The 21689-nt window shown below is 35.8% G+C and overlaps 1 protein-coding gene across 3 annotated transcripts; it reads left to right on the forward strand.

Annotated features, from left to right (window-relative positions):
- The first annotated feature begins 147 nt into the window (after window positions 1–147).
- LOC111064622 (ankyrin repeat domain-containing protein 6) lies at window positions 148–19721 on the forward strand. 3 transcript variants are annotated; one of them, XM_039421347.1, is made up of 12 exons: window positions 148–301; window positions 1030–1130; window positions 1380–1478; window positions 4255–4356; window positions 6073–6270; window positions 6900–6998; window positions 7278–7376; window positions 7826–7987; window positions 9927–10106; window positions 11722–12103; window positions 15022–15399; window positions 19470–19721. In XM_039421347.1, the coding sequence occupies exons 2-12, from the start codon at window positions 1035–1037 to the stop codon at window positions 19625–19627; spliced, it is 1953 nt and encodes a 650-aa protein (XP_039277281.1). In that variant the 5' UTR covers window positions 148–301; window positions 1030–1034; the 3' UTR covers window positions 19628–19721. The 3 variants fall into 3 exon arrangements, with proteins under 3 accessions (XP_039277281.1, XP_039277276.1, XP_039277286.1); XM_039421342.1 differs by lacking the exons at window positions 148–301; window positions 1030–1130; window positions 1380–1478 and adding exons at window positions 2325–2422; window positions 2983–3081; XM_039421352.1 differs by lacking the exons at window positions 148–301; window positions 1030–1130; window positions 1380–1478; window positions 15022–15399 and adding exons at window positions 2325–2422; window positions 2983–3081 and having other exon boundaries at window positions 11722–12481.
- Window positions 19722–21689: the final 1968 nt, after the last annotated feature.

Consider the following 21689-nt stretch of genomic DNA (forward strand, 5'->3'; position numbering starts at 1 on the left):
TCCTCCTTTAATGCCTGAAGAATGGGAGTTAAGCAGTGAGTTGAAGTGCTTTGCATGGAGCGGAGCGCTAATGGCTAGGCTCGATGGTAAAATGATACTAATTAAGTAAATTCCTGACAGTAGCATGCAGTAAAACCTGTGATTTACTCCACAGTTGTGTTTGGCAAGTGACCATCAGTGAGGGTGTGCGTGACTGATATGTGAGTTGTAACCAACGACCTACTTGTTTTGTTCGCAGGCATAGGCATACGTGTTTCGCAGTCAGTCCAAGGATCAAACATGTAGCTAACTACGAAAATAGGTATAGTAACGTATTTTCCTTTAATACCTCTATCATAAATATTCATAGAATTTAGTCAACTTATTCATTTTATTTATATTTTCCAATTTGTCTATTAAAATACACATTCCATATTTATCTGGGCACTTTTTTGCCCTGGAATAGCCGGGAAAACAGGACCTCTTCCAAGGAACCGATAGATGGTACTAGCTGTACTTCAAATTGTTTTCCAATTTTCGATCCAATCAAAAATACTTTTTCAAAAAACAAATGAACATATAGGACTGCCATCCTTTGCTTTGGCGGAAACAATGTGAATTGGTGTATTTTGCAACCGTCTTTTTATGAGTGACATTGAAATTAACATGAAATCTCATCATCTTATGAATGATAAAATTGAAATTGATTCGAAACAAATATTTTGGAAAAGTGAACCGTGAATTTTGCAAAAGAAGCTGAAATGAGAAACAGAATAAAGAAGAAATTATTAAATTGTCAATGTAAATTGTCAGTCTTATAAAGAATAACTGTTATTCACATTGACTTGATGAAATGGTATGCGATTAGCGGAGTTATATTCATTATACTTGATTTTCATAACTTATTCATTGATATTATTGATTTGCTTTATTTGTTTCTATAGATTGAAATTGTAATAAATGAATCTACTCACATTACATAATAATTATGTCTGTCATTGATTTTTGTAGTATCTTGTGTTTGAATAAAACTTGATTGATTGATTTCAGATGTGATGTTGGGAGAGCAGCTACGTGAAGCTGCAGCAGAAGGGAACAACAGGGAGGTCGTACGATTGCTCAGTGAAGGAGCTAAGATCACGCCTGACAGGGTCAGTACATTCTATCATTTATCAATCTGTATATATTTCTATTTTTCAACTTGCTGGTTAATTGTTATTTGTATTTGTGGATACTGCTCAAACAATACTCCGGTATAACAATAATATCTCCCGGTCGATGAAACTAGACTAGACGTTGACATTCCTTCAACTATGTTAGCCGACGCATTATATTCACTGGTAGTTTTATTTTATTGTAACCGCTTCGTCGAATTCTCAAAGTTTTGTTGTGTTTTGCAGAATGGTCGCACTGCACTCCATTTGGCTGCTGCTGGAGGGTTTGCTGAAGTAACAGCTGCACTTCTTCTTGCTAAAGCTGATCCCAATGCAGTAGATTCGGTATGCTAAAATATTATCTAACACTATTCTGTTTCATCATCCATTTTTATAAAACAATAACCGTAATTGGAAAAAAGGGAATGACTAATGCATTCAGTTCTCAAAGAAAAAGATAAAACATTATTATACAACACTTATTTGAAATGGGCTGCTTTTAAATTAATAAAATAAAACTTGTAGCACCCTATATTTATTAAAAAACTTAAAATAGTTGAACAACTAGTTTCGGTTCTAAAACCATCTTCAGGTTCAAAAGAAAATTATGAAAAAGAAGTGAAAATTATAAAACATTTTGCAGTAACAAATGGATATGATACCAAATTTATTGATAAGATGATATATAAGCAAAAATATAAACAAATCAATCCACAAAATGATAGAAATTCAGAAAATAAGGAATATATTTGTGTTCCATACAAAACTATTCTCAATAAGGCAATTAGGAAGACATTTGCAAAACAATTTTATTTAGGATACAAAACAACAAATAATGCTTTTAATTTAATAAAGAAGATTTCTAATAAAAAATACAACAAGAACAATTTAAAAAATCTGGTGTGGTACACTCACACAACTTTCCTTGCTCATTGAACTGTAAGCCTCATTCTCAAACGAGAATAATTTAGGGGTCACATTGACTTGATGAAATGGTATGCGATTAGCGGAGTTATATTCATTATACTTGATTTTCATAACTTATTCATTGATATAATTGATTTGCTTTATTTGTTTCTATAGATTGAAATTGTAATAAATGAATCTACTCACATTACATAATAATTATGTCTGTCATTGATTTTTGTAGTATCTTGTGTTGAATAAAACTTGATTGATTGATTTCAGATGTGATGTTGGGAGAGCAGCTACGTGAAGCTGCAGCAGAAGGGAACAACAGGGAGGTCGTACGATTGCTCAGTGAAGGAGCTAAGATCACGCCTGACAGGGTCAGTACATTCTATCATTTATTTATTTATTCACATGAAAATACAATTCAGGTAAAAACAACAGGCATTTGCCCAAAACTGCTTCAAACCTTAATTTGGAATACACAGTCTAAAGGTTATGCTACTTACGTAACTTAAATGATAATTCGTACACAATTTTGAGTCCAAAAAATGTATCTACTACAATTTTGAATTTATCAGATTGATCAATTTCCAAATACAAATCCAAACAAAACTCTTCCGTCACAATTGCAAAAAATATTGAAATTTTCACTCAAATCCACAAACTCATGTGGAGTTTATTTTATTGTGCAGTTTTTATCAATCTGTATATATTTCTATTTTTCAACTTGCTGGTTACTTGTTGTTAGTATTTGTGGATACTGCTCAAACAATACAGTAGTAGGTACCCATCAGGTGAATAATATCTCCCGGTCGATGAAACTAGACTAGACGTTGACATTCCTTCAACTATGTTAGCCGACGCATTATATTCACTAGTAGTTTTATTTTATTGTAACCGCTTCGTCGAATTCTCAAAGTTTTGTTGTGTTTTGCAGAATGGTCGCACTGCACTCCATTTGGCTGCTGCTGGAGGGTTTGCTGAAGTAACAGCTGCACTTCTTCTTGCTAAAGCTGATCCCAATGCAGTAGATTCGGTATGCTTAAATATTATCTAACACTATTCTGTTTCATCATCCATTTTTATAAAACAATAACCGTAATTGGAAAAAAGGGAATGACTAATGCACTCAGTTCTCAAAGAATAAGATAAAACATTATTATACAGTATAACCATTAAACTCAGTTTTAATATCCTTTATTCGTTTATAATAATATGATATTCCTATATCCTTTATTTGTTTTATTCTCATTTTTTCACCAAACATGCTGAATGTCACGTTCAAACCAGTGTTGAAATGTTCACAAATAGTTTTCTTCAGAAAAGTTGTGAATTTTTTCTGTAAAAAACAAGTTAAATCTTAAGGGTCCCATACACTAGGGAACTTGGATACCCCAGTGTATGTGGAAAATTGGCGAACCGCGAACCAAATTCGAGACGATTTTAATCTGGATTAAAAACTTTGTTCGGTTCGTCCGCCAGGGCGATGATATATTCTATCTATATATATTCAATATGTTTTCTTCCCACAGCAGCTGCAAACTTTGAAACACTCATCTCTAGTCCCCGAAAGACACTGAAGTAACGAACGGTTGTTCGCTCTCCCCACTACAGTGTGTGGGACAAATCCTACACGAACTTGGTTCCCTGAACCAAGTTCGCCGATTCAAGTTCCCTAGTGTATGGGCATAGCCACCTCTAATGCATTATAGGTATTAGCCACCTCATGTATTAGAGGTGGCTATGGTATGGGGCCCTTCAAGTGTTGCATTGCTGTTTAATAAATTGGCAGCAAATTGCCGAAATTTGTTTGAATCTCAGTTGACTTCTCTGGTGTGAACTTGGAGTATAAAAAAATTGTTGCACCAATTAGTAGGCTACGTTATTCTACCATTTATATTAGAATTTCTTAGACTCATCATCTTTTCGCAATCAGTGATTGAATTCATACCGAACATAGAATTGGATCAATTAGAAAACTGATGTATAATTTTAGAATATTTTGATTCTCCATATTCAGCTCAATGAGATCACTAGTTTGCAAATATTTCTAATAAAACATTTAATTAAAATCTCCTCAAAGATATCAATAACTTGTCAAATTTTAGAATTCATTCAATAATATTAATCACTAACAATTTTTGAGTAGTCTTATGTGTTATGTAAGTGATTTTTATTATTTATTTGTTTATTTGACATTGATTTACAGGTTGGTTGTTCTCCTCTACAAGTGGCTGCAGCTGAAGGTCATTTAGAAATAGCCAAACAACTCATAAAGTATGGAGCAGATGTCAATAAACAGGATACTGTGGTAGGTAAAACATTCAAATGGCTTCAAATAATCTATTTGCTTATGAATAATCTGGTTTGAATATACTAGAAAGTATATTCCAGTATAGACTTATGCATTTTCTTTAATGTTGCAACAATAAGGCTAGCTTCACACGCTTTCGGTTTCATTCGGTTCGGTTCGGCTCGTTACCGAAAACGAATGAGGCTTTCATACATGTCAGGTTTTAATTCGTACGGTTCAAATTAGGTATTTTCTTCTCAAACACAGCTGTGTTTGGATTTTCACAGTTCATGCTGGTATATTTAAATATAACAGTTGGTGTTGAATTGTAAGATCTTATATCTTGAACAACAAAATTTCAAAGTTAATTAAAAATTCTGAATTTTTTGAATAGTTTCTTTTTGATTATGTTAATTTTGGAAGTTCAGAGAGATTTTTTTTTTAATTGAAAATTTGTTCCTTGTTTCGACACATAGTATAAAAAACTTCATCTCTTCTCTCCATTGATGAAATCATGTAATATTCGTGGAAAAATAAAAAAATAAAAATTCTCCTTAAGTTTTAATTTATATCTTTCATATTTTTCTAGCAAACTATTCATTGAGAAAAAATGTTTCTGTGAATTAACAGAAATGAATTGACCACATGATTTTGACTTGGAAAATTTTGAAACAGATAATCACGATATCAGGTTAAAATAGAAACAAAAAAGGCAAGCGTGTGTAAAAGACTTAGTTTTTTCCTGTTTCCCTAACAACGAATTCGAATATGATGAAACCTATTCGTGTCGAGGGGGCGTTCGGTGCTATGTGGTTGCTATTTGGTACCGAATTCAAACCGAATCATCGTTTCACACTTATCGGAATTCGCCGAAAACGAAACGAACCGAACCGAAAGTGTGTGAAAGTAGCCTCTCGCTAGCAACGAATTGAAACCTGATGGAATTTATTAGAGTCAAGTGGGCGTTCGGTTCTATGCGGTTTCTATTCGGTACCGAATTCAAACCGATTTACCGTTTCACACTTATCGGAATTTGTCGAAAACGAAACGAACCGAATGAGTGTGAAACTAGCCTTACAATTAATTTGAATTGAATTTTGAATTTGAAAGAAAGTTGCAGTTTGATTGCCATTCAATTGGTGATGTAGGCTACCTACATTGGAAGTTCATATCATCGACCTATTGTCAATTGTAAAGAGTTGATTGTAAGGTAGCCAGCCTATTGTAATCTCACAATCTAAATAGAATGTAACATTAGTTATTATTGCAGGCCAATTTTTCTTCAGGTTTGAATGAGTTTTATTTATTATGTTTCGACATTTTTTGCATTGAATCTCTCACCAGCATTTTACATGCGATTTTAGCATTTCTTATTCTTAGAATGTATGGTAACCAAAATTGATCAATGTCCGTAATACGTAGCAAGTTCACTATAAAATCTAAGAATAAATCATTATTAATTACGGTATCTGATAATTCCGTGATTGAAATAAAAATAATTGGTTTCTCATTCTTATCCTGCTATCAAAATATACAATGAAGGCCAAATAGAAAACGTTGACCTCTTTTTATTTTGACCGCAAGAGGAAGGTCTTGTGAGTGCAAGAAAATACACTTCACACAACTTCTCTAATATTATAACTTCACACATTAATAGTTATGTAGATTGAAGAAAGTGCTTACTGGTATATTGTAATAATTATAATAAAATGTAATAATCATTTTTGGTTTTAGCATGGTAATACGGCATTGCACGAGGCAAGCTGGAAAGGATTCAGTCAGATGGTTGCCACCCTATGTAAGGTCAAAGCCAACATGAACATCAAGAACTATGGAGGTTTTGCTGCTCTCCATCTGTGCTGTCAGAACGGCCACAACCAAAGTTGTCGAGAACTATTAATTTATGGATGCAATCCAGATTTACAAAATAATGTCAGTCAATTTCTAGCCATTTATTGATAATCATATATTAATCACTATCTACTAAAATAATGTATATTTTCATACGATATATTAGATGTTATTAATGAAGTTTCTGTTAGTAATGCATTCAATAGTGTTATTTCACCAATCAGAGGCGGATTTCTACTTACAGTACGAGAGTCAGTGAAAATATAATTTCCATGAGTTCTAATTTGACTATTTCCCCTCAGCCCAACAGAGCGAGTATGAATGGTCTTATTTGAACTTAAGAAAATAATATTCCAAGTTTAACGGGCTCGTTCACTGGTGTTGATTTGTGGGGATCCGCCTCAATTGTCTGTGTTCCAGTAGAATTTTAACTTATTCCATATCGAATAAGTTCAACACAAAGGTGTAATATGATGGACTATCTATTGAAATGAAGAATTATTTGAATACAAAGCAAGTATCATTCATCTTGTTCATATTTAATGAATAGCGTGAGATGAATATTATATAAATTATGCAATTGAAGTTCACACTTAATCAGGAAATCAAGAGAAATCTACTCCTGTATTCTATATTATTTGCTCAATGATTTGAGAGGTACAGTACTATGAATAACTAGTATTAATTTCATGTTCTAACTTTGTTGACAGTATGGCGATACACCCTTACACACAAGCGCCAGGTATGGTCACGCTGGAGTTACGAGGATACTCATCAGCGCCCAATGCCGTGTCTCTGATCAAAACAAGGTACTTAATTCATAAATGATACAATCATATCTGTGGAATAATATTCCTCACATTCAATCTAAATTTTTACCTTATCACTTAACATTCAACGAAAATACTACCTACTTAAAATACTACTTTTTAATATAATTGTTTTTCTACTACTGTTATACTTAAGTTTCAGAACTAAAGTTCCTGCAAGGACATTTCCAACCAATAGCCCTGAAAATAGATTTCGTGTCATGAGTCAATAAGACAGACAGTAAAGACAGACAATAACAGTAGTTTTTTCGATTGCAGAATGGGGACTCAGCTTTACACATAGCTGCAGCAATGGGTCGCCGTAAGTTGACAAGGATCCTCCTGGAAGCCAAATGCAATAAAAACATTCAAAATAAGGTAGGTCGAAATATTTATCTTGTATATTTTTATAATTTATTCCACCGTCGTTAAAACATTTCCAGTATTGAAGTTGCTTCATTCATTCAGTAACTGATAAATTTATATAAATTATTATTGATAAATCCAAGGAATTAATGATTTCGCTTGAATATCGTACCAATCAGAGTAATTTAATACCTACTTTTCCAATATCATCATCTGACAACTTGATGTTGTGAGTTATGAAACTAATTGCCACTTTTCTGAGCCCTTGCGTGAGGTGGAGTCATAAAAATAGTACCTAATAGAATTATTATAACTCAGATTCCATTAGATTTTACATGATTCAGGAGTTTGATATACGGTTTGAATGTACAACCTACATTTTTATACAATTTATCAGTAGTGTATATGTAGTTGAGTATTTGTTGCATGCAGAATAAAGATAGTTATTTGATTTTTTTCAGCAACATGAGACTGCTAGAGATATTGCTTCGAGGAAAGAATTGACAGAAATATTGAAGATTATTGATGAAGTTCCTGATGCTCCATCATCGAAAAAGGGAAAGAAAAAAGAAAAAGAGGCTAAAGAAAACAAAACTAGTAAACACAAGCATGATAAGAAAAAGGTAACAAGTAATTCCCACCATATTTAGTTTTATTTATTCACTTTGCCATTCATTTTTATCAAGATTAATAATTTAACATACAATTTTTATCTAGGTAAGAAAAGAGATACCGTATCTCAAATATTAAAATTAAAATATAAAAATAATATATTAATATCAAAATCATACACTGTTATTTTTATACTGTAGACAGTAGACAAATTTAATTATATTGAATGATTTCCTCACCACTTGGCCTAGATTCCTGGCTAAGTTGTTCGAAACAGAAGAATGATTTCCGTTTTGTGAAGGAAGGGGACTGATGCCTTGAGTATAAATATACTTATGCGCCAAGAACACGCACATCACTCTTCATCAGCTGATTATATTTCTATTTGTACAGAAATAGTAAGTTACAGATATAATAAGCTAAAGCTGGCCACTGACGAGCGTTCCAACAAGCCAAATGGCACGGTAGCGTGCCATTGGAACGACGTGAATGGTGAATCGCGCTCGTATTTTGGTGGAGCGACGAGGCTCGATGGAATTCCAACCGGTTGAAAATCCATCGCGCCACGCCAAACCTACGTCACTCCAACTCCTCGTGAATGGGGAATCTCGATGGCATGCTGGAACGACGGAACGACCGTGAATGTGGAAACCTGTGGGTTGTCCGTCTCAGTGCGTGTCAGACCGTTGACTTGGAAGGATAGATTGCTGTTTTGCTCTTGTTTTGATTGTTGTTTTGTTCTTGTGTTGTTGTGTTGTCATGAGTTCGAACCGGGATTTTGTAATCTCTGTGATCGAGATGTACAGGGATCATACCTGTTTGTGGAAAATAACAGACCCTGGTTACCATGACAAGGTAAAAAGGAACGCTGCTCTGGAGATGATCCTTGATTTTTTTAAAACTGTTGATCTCACAGCTACAAAAGATGTAGTTACTAAGAAGCTCAACTCGATGAGAGGCTCATCGGTGATATCGCTGTGATGAACTTCAGCTCTTCATAGTTCATCCGGTGGCCAAGAAACGTAGAGTTGCAGCCAACCTCTCATGGGGAGTAATGCACTGTCTCATGACTGTATCTTTCTTTGTAATCATCGGTGTTACCAAACGAAGTAAATGGTGTAGGTATCTTCATCCATACGCAAATAATTCTTCCAGTCCGAAGGTTCGACACTAAGATCTTGAAATAAATTCAGATGCGTGTGATTTCGCCTATTTGAAAATAAACGTTTCACCCATTTCCGTTGGGTTTTTTCTTTTTACGTACAAACACACAGCTGTTGAAATCAGGAGAAGTTCCTCGTCCATACTTGATCACAAACCATCAACTACTGGAGTGATGGAATGGAGTGCTCGTGAATTGACCCACAAAATATTTACGGATTTGGATCGTTCCAGCTGGAGTGACATCGCGCCGCGCCACGCCGTTTGGAATGCTCGTCAGTGGCCAGCTTAATGAAAAGCAAAATGCGCGTGTTCTTGGCGCATAAGTATGTACATACATTAAATACCCTACAGCTACAGTATAACAAAGGATCCACAATAATGTTATTGTGTGCCTGTGCACACCACTAGGTAGGCCTACGATTCACATGACGGCGAAATTGACAATTTCAACCATTTAATCATCATCTAAAAATTCCCGTCGCCGTCATGCTAATCTTAGTGATGTATGTACACAATGAATAATAATATGGGTTTTTTTCTTATAATCACCTTTTCATGTTACTCAATCTAGGAATAGGAATGCTAATAATGAAGATAACTGCTTATCATTTTTCCAAATAATCGATACTGTTGGCCCATTAGTCCAATAGATCAACTACTCGTCTAAGGGTTCATGCCAGGAGTATCATCTATTGTGATTCATTTTTCTTTAAAAAGGGAGAATATTGTTGCACACAAGATTTTCAGTGTCTTCTAATGAAATATTCTTCTTATTACCTGTTTCAGCAAAAAGTACAATTTATGGAGGCAGCTTCTCTAGCAGGTGGCAAACAGTGGTCTCCATATGGATGTCATTACTATCCAGATCCAAAAGATTTTCCTCAACCAAATCTTGATTCGTTACCCAATGAGCCATTAAAGAAAGGCGAGCAATATTTTTTGGATTTGGCTGGCAATATTTGCAAGGTAAGATCTATAAAGTATATATTATAGATTGGTATAATCTAATAATGAATATTTTATGTTTTCAGCAGACGTGCTATTTTAGTATTGAATTACTGCACTTGCTAACAATGCCATTGTTACATTAAGAAGATGCTGTTCATCAGGAAAGTTTTCTAGAGTAAATTTATCGGATTGGAAATGCCCTGTTTCCATTTCATTTCATACTAGCCAAACTTTCTTGGATTTTCGCTCCACTTCTTATGCCAACTTGACTATATAAGGGCCAAGCCACACGAAGCGTTTTTTTTCAGGCGTTTTCAGACGTGTCGGCAGGGCAATCAGCTGATTCCCGAACGCCAGCGCAATCAGCCAATTCGTGTGGCTTGGCCCAAAGTGTCTGCAATCAAATCAAATTTATTGCCTTACAAAAACATTTTTAAATACAGATATCAGTTAATATCATTTAAAAACAGTAAAGGAGGAACAATGAGAGAAGCGGACGACAATGAGATGATGTCATAAATCAGAGGTTAATCATGGTTAAATTTGATGGACGCACATTCAACTGGGTCTTATTATCATTGGATATCAACTGATCATTTTTTCGAGTTTGATGGTATCGGATAAGACTGGCCATTAACGGTAGGACATGCAAGTTTATCATGCACACACACACACACACACACACACACACACACACACACACACACACACACACACACATGTTTAGTCATCAGCGAGAGGCTTCTGACATAAAATAAACAACCTAATATTATATACTGTAATAAAACAACCATAATTTTAAAATGTTTAATAATTTGGAAAATTACAAATTATAATAATTGAAAAATAATTAAACTTCAAAAAAGAACAGTAAAGGAAAAATAAACAACAAAAAATCGGAGATACAAAAACCTAACCTCAAAACCTCACAGTTGTGTTGTGGCTGATGTGGTACTTTTCCATAATGAAAACACAACTTTAAATTGTCAATCGACCACTTTTTATTATTATAATATACACAGAACCTGGTTTCGTGGCTTTACCAGCTACATATTCAGCTGAAAGATGTCAAAGCTGAAGATGTGGCTGGTAAAAGCAACGAAACCAGGTTCTGTCTATATTATAATAATAAAAAGTGGTTGACAATTATTTAAATTTGTGTTTTCACCAACCTCAAAACATTTTGCTCGAAGCATTTCGCTTTGATGACACAATGTATGATCTTTATCATGCATTATACACATGTCGTCATACATTGTTGTGTCAACACAGCGAATGGCTTCGAGCAATTTTTTGGGATTAGATTTTTCATCTTTGATTTTTTGGTGTTTATTATTTCTTCGCTGCTCTATTTCAGTTTGAATTATTTTTCTATTATTATAATTTGTAATTTTCCAGTGGTTCATTAATTGTTATTGATAGTTTATTTTATGTTAGAAGCCTCTCCCTGATGACAAAAAATGTATGAAGAACATGTGTGTGTGTGTGTGTGTGTGTGTGTGTGTGTGTGTCTATTTGTGTGTGTTGTGTGTGTGTGTGTGTGTGTGTGTGCTCTTGCAAATGTCTATCATGTCCTACAGTTATAGGTCAGCCTGAAGAGAATATTTAAATAGGGAATGGTGTTGAATTGCAGGGCCCAGTTGGAGTTGGATACACGTGCTACTGCGCGCCGTTCTTCCGTCACGTAGAGGAGAAGCTGGAGAGAGACAAGCAGGAGCTGAAGGAGCAGCTGACATTCGCCGAGCAGAGGCTGGGCAGGCGAGTGGAGAGTCTTGAACGCAAGACCGAGAGTCGCTTGTCGCAGATCGCACACTGGCTGGCAGACCACCGCAGTTGCGGCGACGCCAGTGCAGTTGCGTCAATGCAGCGCACGCGTAGCCTTGATGGAGAGCTCAGCGTACAGCTGGAAAGCCTACAGGTCGACGATCACGTTCCTAAGCACCCTCTCAAACGGTTCTGGAAGAGTCAATTCTTGAACCCCGTAAGGACCGAGTGTCCCGACCTGGTGTCGTCGCATCACTCCTACAGTCCTACCGGCAGTGTGATCCGCGACCACGCCAAACAGGACGATCTGCTTCCGGAATGGCGGAAGGACGAGCTGAGAAAATCGGTTCAAGAGATCATGTTGAGAGTGAACTCGCACCACAGGGAGCAGGGCGAGGGGCGGGAGGAGGAGAGCAGGTGGCGTGAGGAGGAGAGGGCAGGTGGCGTGAGTTCGGACGACGACTCGAGTGATGCTGATGACGATGGCGAAGACAGGGTGGTCTCCTGGCAGGAGGTGGAGAGGCTGCCCTACCGCAGTCGCAGCGCCGTCTACGAGCGAGAGCCACCCGACTCTGGCTACAGTACAAAGATTTGCAGCAATTCTCAAGGCCCATCACCTTCGCTATCAGGTCACAACAGTTTCAATTTTACACCAATCAAGCTCAAATTAGTTGCTATCTTTTGTGACGTGTTTTTCTAATGCAGCATCTGCATGTTGAACCAATGTCGGTCAGCGCCAGTGTATGGATAGGTGGTTTGCCAACGCTGGCCTTCATTGGGCACATTGCAGACTGTGCCAACATGTATATAGATAGATATTTATTGATAATTGTTACAAGGCTGTTGCCTATGGTAACATTTACAAAAATTTACAACATAAAATTAAATCAAACTTAAGAAATACATAATTATTTACTATTCCGCATTATTGATCAATTACAAATATTGAAGAAAATAATATTGCATATATTGAGCCATCAACACTATACTAGATATGAATCATGATACTTGAACATTTTTGCAGCTTCCAATTAGTTATCGAATATCAATTTATTCTCTTGTAACAATGGGTGTGAAAAATTTAGTCATCAAAAAACAAGAATTTATATCCTGCCTGTTGAGTTTGATCCGTAAAAAAAAAATACTATTTTTTTCTGTTTCTTACCAAAAGAGTTCAAGTTGGCATTACAATCTTGGTATATCATGGAAGCAATGTGTACGGCTACCGTACACTTCCTGCAACAATCCATCAACCGAAGAAACATTTGAAAATAAAATCACATCCAACGGCCGTTTTCAATGGCGTTTACAGGTTTCCATCCCAAAATGGGACTTGTTCTTTTTTGTGGTCAGATCAGCCTCTAAAATGTTCTTTTAATGTAATATTTTCTTTACATTGTAGGCTATTGTATAAGTCGAAAAAATATATAATGGATAAGAGAATAACACAATGATAATTATGAGCTAGACAGTGAATTGTCTAGTGCGTAGGGACTAAGATAGCAGAAAACTACAGATACTTCTTCTTCAAAGTTATTCACTTTTCACCATTTTTTATCATGATGAAGAAATTCAATATTAGTCCAGTCACTATATACATTGGTGCATGCAATTTATATTGTAGTTCTGATTTTTTAATATATTATTTGGGTACATAAGAGAAGTCTAGAACCAATTTCTTCATGCAAAATTTCCTTGTGCTAGATACAGAGTGGCCCAAAAACCTCGTATTTTTGGCTCATTTTCCATTTTTCAGCTATTTCTGCCAAATCTCGTGATCGGACAGAAAAATTTGCTCTCGCCTTTTTTCTAGAATATGTAATTTTGAATAAAATGATATCATTCGGAACTCTCTATCTCCAATGAGTACTAAGTTATGATTTTTCAAAAATGAGTGAAATTTTAAGAAAAAAACAATTTTGATGAATTTTAGTTTTTGATCAACAATATCTTCCGATTGTTACCATTTAGCTGTATAATTCGAAATCCCTCTAGGCGTATTTTTGTGCTCTACAATCTGAGATACGGTAGAGCGCTCTATCTCATATAGATTTCCAGGTACACCTGACAACAATGCTCCTTGTATTGTGAAAAACACCTAATTTTCAGCTTCAAACATCATCACCAACTACATAGTCTTCACATTGATATTTCGTACAATGACATAAGTTCATAAGATTATGTTCTATAAGAATCACCCGGATAGCTGCACTTCATTTCAGTATTTCCTAGTGGAGAGGCGCGCTTAAGGACACCTCAAACATCAAAATTTCAAACCCTTATAACTTCTGACACAATGCTCAGATTTCATCGTGCTACACTTCATTCTTCTCGGCTCGTCAAGGCGGTCCAAAATCATGCATCATAAGTCAAATTCGGTCGGACAGTGGAGGATTTATTGTTGAGTGTATTAAAGCCCATATTCCAATACACAAAATAGCTTTTAATATAGAAATTGGCAATTTTTTGTGTATTGGAATATGGGCTTTAATACACTCAACAATAAATCTTCCACTGTCCGACCGAATTTGACTTATGATGCATGATTTTGGACCGCCTTGACGAGCCGAGAAGAATGAAGTGTAGCACGATGAAATCTGAGCATTGTGTCAGAAGTTATAAGGGTTTGAAATTTTGATGTTTGAGGTGTCCTTAAGCGCGCCTCTCCACTAGGAAATACTGAAATGAAGTGCAGCTATCCGGGTGATTCTTATAGAACATAATCTTATGAACTTATGTCATTGTACGAAATATCAATGTGAAGACTATGTAGTTGGTGATGATGGTTGAAGCTGAAAATTAGGTGTTTTTCACAATACAAGGAGCATTATTGTCAGGTGTACCTGGAAATCTATATGAGATAGAGCGCTCTACCTGATCTCAGATTGTAGAGCACAAAAATACGCCTAGAGGGATTTCGAATTATACAGCTAAATGGTAACAATCGGAAGATATTGTTGATCAAAAACTAAAATTCATCAAAATTGTTTTTTTCTTAAAATTTCACTCATTTTTGAAAAATCATAACTTAGTACTCATTGGAGATAGAGAGTTCCGAATGATATCATTTTATTCAAAATTACATATTCTAGAAAAAAGGCGAGAGCAAATTTTTCTGCCCGATCACGAGATTTGGCAGAAATAGCTGAAAATGGAAAATGAACCAAAAATCACTCCTACAGTCCTACCGGCAGTGTGATCCGCGACCACGCCAAACAGGACGATCTGCTTCCGGAATGGCGGAAGGACGAGCTGAGAAAATCGGTTCAAGAGATCATGTTGAGAGTGAACTCGCACCACAGGGAGCAGGGCGAGGGGCGGGAGGAGGAGAGCAGGTGGCGTGAGGAGGAGAGGGCAGGTGGCGTGAGTTCGGACGACGACTCGAGTGATGCTGATGACGATGGCGAAGACAGGGTGGTCTCCTGGCAGGAGGTGGAGAGGCTGCCCTACCGCAGTCGCAGCGCCGTATACGAGCGAGAGCCACCCGACTCTGGCTACAGTACAAAGATTTGCAGCAATTCTCAAGGCCCATCACCTTCGCTATCAGGTCACAACAGTTTCAATTTTACACCAATCAAGCTCAAATTAGTTGCTATCTTTTGTAACGTGTTTTTCTAATGCAGCATCTGCATGTTGAACCAATGTCGGTCAGCGCCAGTGTATGGATAGGTGGTTTGCCAACGCTGGCCTTCATTGGGCACATTGCAGACTGTGCCAACATGTATATAGATAGATATTTATTGATAATTGTTACAAGGCTGTTGCCTATGGTAACATTTACAAAAATTTACATCATAAAATTAAATCAAACTTAAGAAATACATAATTATTTACTATTCCGCATTATTAATCAATTACACATATTGAAGAAAATAATATTGCATATATTGAGCCATCAACACTATACTAGATATGAATCATGATACTTGAACATTTTTGCAGCTTCCAATTAGTTATCGAATATCAATTTATTCTCTTGTAACAATGGGTGTGAGAAATTTAGTCATCAAAAAACAAGAAATTTATATCCTGCCTGTTGAGTTTGATCCGTAAAAACAATACTATTTTTTTCTGTTTCTTACCAAAAGAGTTCAAGTTGGCATTACAATCTTGGTATATCATGGAAGCAATGTGTACGGCTACCGTACACTTCCTGCAACAATCCATCAACCGAAGAAACATTTGAAAATAAAATCACATCCAACGGCCGTTTTCAATGGCGTTGTTTACAGGTTTCCATCCCAAAATGGGACTTGTTCTTTTTTGTGGCCAGATGAGCCTCTAAAATGTCCTTTTAATGTAATATTTTCTTTACATTGTATTGTATAAGTCGAAAAAATATATAATGGATAAGAGAATAACACAATGATAATTATATAGCTAGACAGTGAATTGTCTAGTGCGTAGGGACTAAGATAGCAGAAAACTACAGATACTTCTTCTTCAAAGTTATTCACTTTTCACCATTTCTTATCATGATGAAGAAATTCAATATTAGTCCAGTCACTATATACATTGGTGCATGCAATTTATATTGTAGTTCTGATTTTTAATATATTATTTGGGTACATAAGAGAAGTCTAGAACCAATTTCTTCATGCAAAATTTCCTTGTGCTAGATACAGAGTGGCCCAAAAACCTCGTATTTTTGGCTCATTTTCTAGTTTTCAGCTATTTCTGCCAAATCTCGTGATGGGACAGAAAAATTTGCTCTTGCTTTTTTTCTAGAATATATAATTTTGAATAAAATGATATCATTCGGAACTCTCTATCTCCAATGAGTACTGAGTTATGATTTTTCAAAAATGAGTGAAATTTGAAGAAAAAATCAATTTTGATGAATTTTAGTTTTTGATCAACAATATCTTCCGATTGTTACCATTTAGATGTATAATTCAAAACCCCTCCAGGCGTATTCTTGTGCTCTACAATCTGAGATCAGGTAGAGCACTCTATCTCATATAGATTTCCAGGTACACCTGACAACAATGCTCCTTGTATTGTGAAAAACACCTAATTTTCAGCTTCAACCATCATCACCAACTACATAGTCTTCACATTGATATTTCGCACAATGACATAAGTTTATAGGATTATGTTCTATAAGAATCACCCGATAGCTGCACTTCATTTCAGTATTTCCTAGTGGAGAGGCGCGCTTAAGGACACCTCAAGGATCAAAATTTCAAACCCTTATAACTTCCGACACAATGCTCAGATTTCATCGTGCTACACTTCATTCTTCTCGGTTCGTCAAGGCAGTCCAAAATCATGCATCATAAGTCAAATTCGGTCGAAAAGTGGAAGATTTATTGTTGAGTGTACTTAAGCCCATATTCCAATACACAAAAAATGGCCAATTTCTATATTCAAAGCTGCATGTCTTTTGAAATATTTCTGATAAAATTTCCAAATCTAGTGAGGATGTGAAAATTGTCCCCCTCTACCCACTCCAATAAATAATACTTTCAATTCCTATACCATTCGAAAGTTACAGAAGATTTCAAAGATGGCGATTTCAGTTTTTAAAAGTTTCTAAAACGAGTCTGATACATCATAGAAACTCTTGATTGATTCCAAATTGTAGATAAATTCATCCTCTACGAGCTCATTTGTCTAAAATCCATCTTGAATCACTTTTCCCTATCATAGTACTGCCAAAACCGTTAATATGATGAAAATATCTATAATTTCCGGATTTTCTTCAACAATCAAATCTCACTCTACAAAAATATTTTTCCATAAATCGTTTACAGCAGGTGAAAGAGGAAATTATATTGTACATTTTAAGATCAAGTAATGATTTTTATAATAAGGGGTTACCGAGATACATAGCTTTTAATATAGAAATTGGCAATTTTTTGTGTATTGGAATATGGGCTTTAGTACACTCAACAATGAATCTTCCACTTTTCGACCGAATTTGACTTATGATGCATGATTTTGGACCGCCTAGACGAGCCGAGAATGAAGTGTAGTACGATGAAATCTGAGCATTGTGTCGGAAGTTATAAGGGTTTGAAATTTTGATCCTTGAGGTGTCCTTAAGCGCGCCTCTCCACTAGGAAATACTGAAATGAAGTGCAGCTATCGGGTGATTCTTATAGAACATAATCCTATAAACTTATGTCATTGTGCGAAATATCAATGTGAAGACTATGTAGTTGGTGATGATGGTTGAAGCTGAAAATTAGGTGTTTTTCACAATACAAGGAGCATTGTTGTCAGGTGTACCTGGAAATCTATATGAGATAGAGTGCTCTACCTGATCTCAGATTGTAGAGCACAAAAATACGCCTAGAGGGGTTTTGAATTATACATCTAAATGGTAACAATCGGAAGATATTGTTGATCAAAAACTAAAATTCATCAAAATTGATTCTTTCTTCAAATTTCACTCATTTTTGAAAAATCATAACTCAGTACTCATTGGAGATAGAGAGTTCCGAATGATATCATTTTATTCAAAATTATATATTTTAGAAAAAAGGCAAGAGCAAATTTTTGTCCCATCACGAGATTTGGCAGAAATAGCTGAAAACTGGAAAATGAGCCAAAAATACGAGGTTTTTGGGCCACTCTGTATCTAGCACAAGGAAATTTTGCATGAAGAAATTGGTTCTAGACTTCTCTTATGTACCCAAATAATATATTAAGAAATCAGAACTACAATATAAATTGCAATCTCACCCCCTTTTTTATGTCTATATCGACTGGACTATATAACTTATATTGTTCTAGTAGTTATATTATTATTGTCACAATAATTTAGTTTCATGCATTTGGTTGAAAAGTGTGACTGCCTATAGTAGTTCATATCCAGTGCTCAATCACAATGCTCCAGCAGCTTTTTCTAGATAGTAGCTCCAAAATATGTTAAAACTAAACCTAAAAACGTTTGTTCAAAAATTGCTTTGGAGCCAAAATTATAGCATGAATCATTATGTTATCTAATAATGAGTGGGCTTATTCGGGGCTACTACAATTATATTTGTTATTAACTTCAAAAATTTCTTGGACTCCCCTTTGGTGGGGGTTATACCATACCCCTCAGACCTGTCGGTGCCCCCCTAAAATTTAGGTTTTTACTATGCCAATGTTATGATCCCCCCCCCCCATTTTGGATACGCCACTGGCCGTTTTGACACTTACCGATTCCAGGCCGGTATGGTACGACACGGCAGTACAGGAAGCTCTCCGATTGACTGATTCTCAACACGTCAAACTAATCAGTCAATCGAAGAGCTTCCTGCCTTGTCGTGTCGTACCGTCTCGGAATCGGTCAAGTGTGAAAAAAACCAATCAACAAGATTTGTTTCACTGAAATTCCATCAGATGGTGAACGCGGAATGGGAGCACTTCTTTCCAATGTTATCTTGAAAAGTAAGGCGGCACTGTTAGGCATGTTCATCGTAGGAACATAGATGGCATGCTGAATGCATGTCTTACCGTTATTAAAAAACTAGTTTTATGAATTTATTCATGTTAATATATTTCCAAATGTTTTCTGTTCTCTTTGCCAGTCTGTACTGTTGTTTAAACATTAGGTCATATCTGATGACATTGTGAAGCACTTGTTCCAAATAGTTGTTTACATTGATGGATTTTGGTTTGTAGGACGATTAGAATCGGACGGGTTGGCGCCGGCGACCGGCATATTCAAGTCTCAGGCGGCAGTCATCGACCACAGCGAGTATCAGCCTCCCCCTCCCACTACCACTCAGTTAACCAACAAATGCCAAAATATCTACACTGGAGAAGCAAGTTTAGTTTAAACATATTTTGTAAATATCTATTTATTTGTAAAAAAGCATGTTTGTGATTTTCTGTAATAATTTTGTTGAAATACATCAAATGAATCTTACAAAACTGCAGTTTTTCATTAAGGTATGCACACACTGATGTGTACAGATTCGTTGCGGATTTTTCAAGAATTCAGACTGCGGTTTCCAAACGAAGTTTTCCTTGCGAAATATTTCGCAACGCTGGGGCACGGACACTGGAAAGCGAAATAATCACAATGTGGAGAGCGGGAATATTCGAGTTATCCTAACCAAACAGTTCAGCACTTTTATCATCTAAAATTTATTGTAGGTACTACTGTAGGCTACTTCATCTCAATTTACTCAAGTTCATCATTATATCATCATAAGCCCTACTATTACTTGCTGTGGCGGCAGATCCTGAAAAGATGAAAGGCAAAAAAAATGAAGGTGCATGCCATTAATAAAGATAGACTTCAATTTGGAGAATACCATACTCTTGTACCACAATTGAGGAAGGATAGACAGCTATATCCTTATATTTTTATAATCTGTATGACTAAGATCATACAATATTAGATAGGTATAAATAATCTCCAACCTCCAACAATTATTGTTCTGTGTTCGCTATTTTCCTACTTGTGGTCGTGCAATGTCTGCTACTGTTTACAAGGCAGACGAAACTAGTGCAGTTCAAGAACTCGCCACAAAATTCGCAACACGAAAATGCTCTGCAAATGCTGCATGTAGCAAACGTTGCGAATTCGCAACGCATTGTTTTGCGCCAGCACATACACCACCACAATGGTATTAAAGTTCTCCGAATTGAATTTGCACCGCAATAAAACTTTGCAATATATTCGCGTTGGTGTGCGCCTGGTATTATAGTGCTTGAGAAATAACCATCTATTAGAATTTGATGAGAGCAACATTAATTGGAAAAAGAACAAATGAATTTCAACAGAACAATGCCTGATTCACTCTACAAGTACATTAGGTCCACGTTCTATTTGATTAAATAATAATATCGAGTGACCTGACTGGCTCTAGTCTGGTGCAGTTTTCAGGTCGCACCCAGAGAGTACGGTATAGAATTTAATAGAGCTGTCTTCCCGTGGAGTGGAGCGTGCTCCACCTCCCAACTCTCTGGTTGGGTACCTCGCCATAGCCATCTGAAGGCGCTTTATAAGATGGCAAGCAATACGGAAATCGTCCATATATTTAGTTCTAATAAGAATATCGCAACAAAATTAATTTCCATGTCTTCCTTACATAATCCCCTACAATTGAAGTCATACCTTTCTATTTTAGCTGCAACTGTTTGGTAGTTATCAGTGTGAAAGCTTAAATGGTTCGATATTCAACGTTCGCATACATTTCTATTCTCTTCAATAGGCTATTATGCAATGTTTAAACAACAAAATTTCACTTTAAACTGAAAGATTAATAATAAAACTTCTAGAACACACAGGAAGACCTTCGAATTGATTGATGTAATCATACGTACTTAATGATCAGAGAACAACAGATTATGCATTCAAAAGAAACTAATAGTAAGTGATGATCACTGTGACTCTGCTCTAAAACTACACTTGACCAATATTGCAATTATATTACAGAACTATGAAAATATAATGTAAGCTTTGATATTCCAGTTGTACCGTATTCAGTTCCTGAAATAAGATGTATTCTGGCCAGATCACACTCATTAATTTGATGAATTTTTCTTACAGGCTTTATTTACATTCAAATTATTACATTCATTTTACACTTAATACATAATTTAAACTTCACTATACGCACATAGCTCTATAGGTATATAGATTCTGCATATAATTGAATAAATAGTCCGGCAATATTTTTATTGTCCTTTAAAATGAATACGTTTTTCCAGATTCTGCCTGATTTTCTGTTCTTGGATCTGTTGATTTTTGTCGCGTATAATATATTTCTTCATTTTTTTTCTTTATTGTTTGTCTTTCTACTCTGATTGTTACAATCATATGCAACACAAGTAACAATCATTTTAATAGTTTAATGATGTGCGGTTTTTGCCATTCGTTTTGCCTTGAAA

This window comes from Nilaparvata lugens, chromosome 1 (assembly GCF_014356525.2).
Source record: "Nilaparvata lugens isolate BPH chromosome 1, ASM1435652v1, whole genome shotgun sequence".
NCBI lineage: Eukaryota > Metazoa > Arthropoda > Insecta > Hemiptera > Delphacidae > Nilaparvata > Nilaparvata lugens.

Bases quoted from the DNA above. Each gene is read 5' to 3' on its own strand.
- LOC111064622 (XM_039421347.1), top strand. From the start codon at position 1,035: ATGTTGGGAGAGCAGCTACGTGAAGCTGCAGCAGAAGGGAACAACAGG. The intron at 7,377-7,825 runs GTAGGTCGAAAT...GATTTTTTTCAG, and splicing joins ATAAAAACATTCAAAATAAG to CAACATGAGACTGCTAGAGA. The intron at 12,104-15,021 runs ATCACTCCTACA...AATGAACCAAAA, and splicing joins TCCCGACCTGGTGTCGTCGC to ATCACTCCTACAGTCCTACC.